Consider the following 6,622-nt stretch of genomic DNA (forward strand, 5'->3'; position numbering starts at 1 on the left):
AGCTTGGATCATCACAGTGACTGAGTCATGAGATGCGACCTTGAGCTGTGCCTGGGATTTTCAAGGAAGGGCTGTTTTAAGTATGTGGGATAACCAGTAAGCAAGATATGAAAGTCTTTCTGCTCTTTTTTCAGAAACAGATATGAGTGCAGGTCTCCTTATTCTTTGAGTTTCATGGAAATGGGTGAAGTTCTGGCCTAATGTTTAAGGTCAGAGTTTTCCTAGTCCCACTAGAGACTAGAATGCTTCAGATACAAGCGAGAATTTCACAACTAAATTGACTTTCTTTAATTCTAGGTTATGGTAGTCAGAAGTATGACTTTTTCAAGAAATAGTACTTGTAAAAATAATTTAGGGCCATTTCAACAATGACAGATGAGTGTTCAATGTGCTACAGAAGTGCATTTAGTAGTTAAAAGGTGTAGTTCATGGTGATCTATTGAAAATTACTGTTTATCTAGAAAAATTAACTGTTACTTAGTAATACAGCCTTAATACTCTTTTGAAATAAGCTTAAGTTTTGCCAACCCTTTTTTTAACGAAGAAGACATTTGCAGATGTTTGGAATCAAGTAATACAAGTGACTAGGAAAAGAGTGTAGAACAAAGAAGCAAATATTACTGTGATACTCTGTGAAATTCATACACTTGATACTGTGCAGTTATGTCCTTTATATGAAAAGGTTACTCCAAAATTAGAAATGATAGGGGGAAAATAAAAAAGAATGTTCAGAGGAAATGGAGAGCCTCTATGCAAGGAAGAGACAAAATAGGGAGGATATTTTAGCCTACAAAGGGATGATGTGCATGAAGTCTCTGCAAACATAGCATGAACAACACATCCTTTAAAATAATCAAGGGATAAGGAGAGCATCAAATAAAATGAGTCGCATATCAAATTGGTTTTAATTTATATTTTTTTAAAATAGTAGTAGTTAGGATTTGGAACTGCTTGCCACAGTATAGAAGGGTTACAATACACAAGGGTGTTCATGTTAAAGGGTTACATTGATCTTGGTGGGTAGTGACTAATAAATTCACACATGGAACAGAAAATGAGCATTAAAGTTACCGGGATGCATGGAAAAGTCTCTGGGCTGGCAATTGCTGTAGCCTGGAAGAGATAACCAGGAACATACTGCATACAAGAGTACAGTCAATGTAACCCTCCATGGTATCAATGTAATCTTCAGTTATTGGCCACTGCTAGAGACAGGTGCTAATTGTTTCTTTTGATCTGATATAGCATAGCTATTTTAATGCTCCTGTGTAGTGGAGAGTGTCAGCAGAAACAGGAACAAAAGAAAGATGAGTCTTGAGTTTGGGGCAAAAATAAGATTCCTTGAGGGAAAGTAATTCCTAAATTCTGTTTTCACCTGATATTATCTCTCCTACTCGATAAAAAAAACAAAACAACAGTGGACAGTAGAAGTAAGGCCATTTTGAATAATTGCTGTTGCCTTTCTGATGACACAGATGGCAGAGGATTGCTGCTTGACAATTGTTGGAAATCTTATAACTCCTGGCTCTAAACTCGGCCTGTCATTTGAGCGGAATGAAGACAAACAATATTGGCATATTAGTCCCGATGGCAGAATTTATAGCAAGATGAAACCCAAGCTGGTTTTAGATATCAAAGGTAAGCAAATGTTATCTCATTACAGTGGGTCTTAATTACATGGTATTTGCAATGGGATACACACTAAATGTGCCTATAAATTAAGGATGGTGCTTTAATCTAGAGGCAAAAAAGACCCGATCAGCTAGTTTGACCTCCTGAATTATACAGGCCCTAAGACTTCATTTCATTTCTCTTACATACAATTTAGTAACTCACAGCACTGGCTTATCTTGTATTCTCAGTGTCCACTCACTGTAGATAGCCTCAGTTAGTTTTGGGCAATGTGAGTATGATTATTTAAAATGGTGAAGCAAGAACAACCTAACTTCTCATTAACTTTAATTTCTGTAGGTGCAAATTTTCTTACACAGTAGTTGTAGATGCAATAGCCAAAGGATATTAGGAAAGCAAAAGCAGGCTTGTATACTGATGTGATTAGATGCAAAAAGGTGGGGTTCTTTTGTTTATTAATGACTATGCCTATACAGCAAGCATGAGATTCTGCCATAGTAGCTTGGGGTCTGAGAGCACTTGATGATATTTTAGAGTCACTTTTGTCATAGTAATTTGATTTGTGTAGATACTGTTTCTAAACTTTGTTTTCAGAGCTTCACAGAAGGTCTAAAAATGTGGAAAATTGAATGATAAGCAGAATTAGCATAATCAGATGTTCTTACATAATTGCTCTTTTTTGTGATTTTCTATATCTGTTCTATTCTATTAATTGTTTTAGCTTTTAAAATTGATTTTTAATTGATGCTGTGTCATTAATTATGTCAATTACAACCACCACTACCCCCCAAATAACCAAAACCAACCAGAAAAATAGCATAGTCAACAGTCAGCCCTTTAGAGCCAAACAGGACTGAACCTAGAATCATAGAATATTCTGAGCTGGAAAGGACTTAGAAAGATCATCAAAGTCCAACTCCAGGCCCTGCAGGACACCCCAACAGTCACACCTTGTGCCCGAGAGCATTGTCCAAAAGCTTCTTGTACTCTGTCAGGCTTGGTGCTGTGACCACTTCCCTGGGGAGCCTGTGCCAGTGTTCAAACACCCTCTGTTGGAAGAACCTTTTCCTAATATCCAACCTAAAACTTCCAGCTTCATTCTATGCCCTTGGGTTCTGTTGCTGGTCACCAGGGAAGAGATCAGTGTCTGCCCCTTTTCCCCTCATGAGGAAGTTGTAGACTGCAGTGAGGTCTCCCCTCAGTCTCCACCAGGCTGAACAGACCCAAGTGACCTCAGCCACTCCTCATACAGCTTCCCCTCAAGGCCTTTCACCATCTCTGTTGCCCTCCTTTGGATGCTGTCTAATAGCTTTATATCTTTCTTATATTGTGGTGCCCAAAAATGCACACAGAACTCGAGGTGAGGCTGCTCACTGAAGGGGAGCACGGAGCAGAGTGGGACAATCACCCACCTCTGCTGGGTAGGATTATCAGAACTGTGCAATCAGGGTTATCTGATGTCTGACCATAACACAACAGTGGCACAAATAGTCACAAATTCTCCTTACTGCCATAAAAACCTAGTGATGATTAATTACAAACTTAGCAAAAACACTCCAGTTCAAGGACAATCTTCAGTCACAATGACTGCATATCTTTTTCTAAAATCTAAGTAGCACCAAACAAGCAGAAATACTACTGCATTGCCTTTTCTTCAGTTAATCATGTTAAAAGCAATTATGTATTCTGCATTTGTAACTGAAGAACTTTACAATGTATAGGTCTGGTGGTGGAAGTATAGATGCACTCTTAGCTTTAAAACAAAGTAAATCTGAACAGTAAATACGAAACAGTAGATACATTTAGCTATTATTAGAGAATGCCTAGTCGGAACATTGCCTGTTTCTGCCAACTCTGCTGATCCATTCTGGACCATAAATTGTGCTTTAAAGAATTCCTCAGCAAATGAATGCAGTTGTGTAACTGTGCAGTTGCCAATGCCACCTTGTGGATAAACTGGCATAGCACAAAGCCTTGTCTATCCACTGAAAAAAAATCCCATCTTTTCCCATTTTGACATATTTACATCCTATCAGACACCACTTAAAAACAAGTTTTGCATTCACAGTGATAACTGAGCTACAAAGCATAGCATTAGCTATGTAGCTCAGAATGTTACACTCATCATAAGCTTTCAGCTGCCAGGCTTGTATTTTGCTTAGTCAGTGAGGGTGAGGCAATTGGGGTGCAGAACAAAAAGACAGTGTCCATGGGAGTGTCCTGGTGCTTTGTATAAATGGTTGGCACAGATGGCTGCTTCCAGTGGGAATACCACCTGCTTTGCAGGTATGTTGTACCACGGGAAATGCATGTGGCCTACATTTCTGCAGCACATACTAGATCTGAAGGAAAAAAACATCAATTCTAACTTTCAGCTTCAGTCAAACATGTCTTTGCTTTCCAGTTTCTTGAGTCAGGTATTAATGGTGCTCTTCTATAAGAGCATGTTTGGCATTGCATTGTGTAAGTACATTAAGCTCTTCTAAGAAATGTTTCTATTTTGCATTCAGATATGTTCAGCTGCTAGTGGAAACAGCTGAACATTGAGTGATACATTGTGCATGATGACTTGTGATTCATCTGGTCAAAATAAAGGATTATAATGGCAAGGAGTAAACAAGTGCCAGATCATGTCCCTGACACGGTCACGTGTGTATTGTCAGTTAGCAACAGGACTTACTTCATCATCTAAACATTTTCACTCCATTTTTAAAGCCAAGTGACAACTGACAACTCTTGCAGGAAAATTGAATAGTCAAGCATGACTTTTGGGAAGAGACAGTCTTCAAGGAGCTGCACCTGACTGTACTGCAGTGTTTTTTTCCTTTTCCATCCAGGCTGAAAGAGCTGAGAAACTGAATTGCAAAAGGGGTGGAGAGAATAAGGCAGACTGATCCCAGTTAATTTAAAAACGGTTTCAAAAATAAATTCCAAAAGCAGGCAATGACAAAAATACATTTGTCTTCTCAGAGCCATGGGGCAAAGAGAAACTATCTACACCAGCTCTTACTGGAACTATTCTGAAACCTGGAGTATTTGTCTCTTTCAAAGATAACCTCCCCTCTTTGACATTTCTCTCTACAGGAGGCACACAGTATGATTGTGACCACGTTGTTGTCAACACAGTCAATGAAGAAAAGTTAACGCAGTGTTGGGAACCACTGGTTGTATAAACCCAATGAAGCAAAGATGATGTTTGAATTGGCCACTGTTCTGGACACTGGAATTGGCACTGCCATCTCTGAAGGATACAGGATCAACGATGAGAGTTATGTCTTCTCTTCACCATTCTAAAAAGAACAAGCAACAGAATGATTTCACCTCCCTATCCAAGATTATTTTCCCTATAAAAGCTTGAGTATCTCAAAACCACCTTCTTTTTTTGTTTTTAAATCCTTACAATTCAGTGTTGGATAGAGAGTGGCAGTATGCCTCAGGCTAGAAGGGAACAACTGAACATGGGAGAGACCCCATGGAGTTATGTGAGTGAGTAGTTAATCCAGAATAGTCAGTAAGTGTAACTTATTTTATAAAGGACAGGAGTGCAGTGTGTCTGTGGGTATAGCAACTTGGACCTATGGGCTGTAGTATAGAGAAATATTCACTATGGGAAATTAATATATTTGGTTCACTAGAACAAACTTACGTTTACTGAAAATTTAAAGACTGCTAGTACAGCACATCCAAAGATTTTTTTTAACATGTGGCTTCAAGTATAGTTAGTATGCTAATATAGTAAGTCCTAAATTAAGAAAAAAACCCTAGATTTTCTCATGTATAGAGGATGTAAAGTAGCAGATATTTTGTTAGAAAAAGAGAGGGCTGACAAAAGGATGCATTGGAATGTGAAGAATTTGCCCATTTTCTAGGTTGCCTGACTTCTTGAGTTGTGGGTATTTTTCTTCTTTGACAAGACACATTTGTACCTTTTAAAACAGTTCCAGTAAGTAGAGTCTTACTGAACTCCAAAATTGTATAGAAAACAAGAATTCTTAGGGAAAGTATTACTGAATATGACTGCAACAGCCTGTAAGCACTGTGGTTACTGAATTTTCCAGCCACTGCCTGCTGGGCTTACCATGGAGAATGCCCAACTCCCCAGTATTTCTGGAGATGCTGGAGAGCAATGTTTGTGGTGGGCTCCTGGCTCCCACTGGACAGAAGTGTCAGACTCCTCTAGGAAGGGGCACAGCTGCCAAGCCTGGATACGTGCTCAGCCACAAGGGCTGTGCCCATTCCAAGTAAGTGTCACTGGTTCAGTAAAGAGCTTGTGACAAGTAGGATGTTCTGATGACTACAGGAGGTCCTTCTGTTGCCCTGCTTTGAACCTTAGTTTTCCTTAATAATGTTGGCAAAAAGGTAAAATACAAACTCTGGTACTATGCTGCTGTGTTTTGTTCTGGCTTAGACCAGTGTTATTACAAGCTGCTCCAAGGAACATCCAGGCTTTTGTCTTGCATAGTAAGTCTGTTTAAAATTAACATTTTCATTACTATTCTGTTGCCTCAAAGGATAGTGGTGCTTTTACTATTAGCACCCTAGAGAAAGTGCCTTACTAATTTTCTTCTTTTTGTAAAGATGCACTGAAGTTTTGTTGCTCTGAAATGTGCTGCTTTTAGTCCTTAATAGAAAATTTGTTACTGCTTCCAAACAGTGGTACTTTGTCATATTGATGTGCTCTTGCTATATATAATATAGCATTTTACAAATAAATTTAAGTTAGGTAACTTTTTATTGAAATTATTTTTAAAGGTAGAAATGTGAAATGGTTAGTTTTGTTTTCATCTTGTGCCCATCTCGGTCCATAATTCCTCTGTGACAGCCAGCCCCTGAAGAGTGAATACACAGTGTGGAATAGCTGCAGGCTCTGGGGAATGGGTGATTTTTCTATGTGTGTTCAGGGCACTTGTGCACGGAGCCACCATCACACGGCTGCCACTTCTGTCCCCTGGTGGAAACATTGCATGACATGGTCTGTGCACCACCACAG

At 39.1% G+C, this 6,622-nt stretch overlaps 1 protein-coding gene across 1 annotated transcript in view; it reads left to right on the forward strand.

The window, feature by feature from the left end:
• CRYBG1 (crystallin beta-gamma domain containing 1) overlaps positions 1-6,202 on the forward strand; it is a 65,004-nt gene extending 58,802 nt beyond the window's left edge. Inside the window, exons 21-22 of the mRNA XM_056486730.1 lie at positions 1,476-1,638; positions 4,717-6,202. Of these exons, the coding sequence (XP_056342705.1) occupies positions 1,476-1,638; positions 4,717-4,805 (252 nt within the window). The 3' untranslated portion in view covers positions 4,806-6,202. The remainder of the gene's footprint in view (positions 1-1,475; positions 1,639-4,716) is intronic.
• The last annotated feature ends 420 nt before the right edge of the window (positions 6,203-6,622 follow it).

The sequence above is a fragment of the Oenanthe melanoleuca genome, chromosome 3 (genome assembly GCF_029582105.1).
Source record: "Oenanthe melanoleuca isolate GR-GAL-2019-014 chromosome 3, OMel1.0, whole genome shotgun sequence".
Lineage (NCBI taxonomy): Eukaryota > Metazoa > Chordata > Aves > Passeriformes > Muscicapidae > Oenanthe > Oenanthe melanoleuca.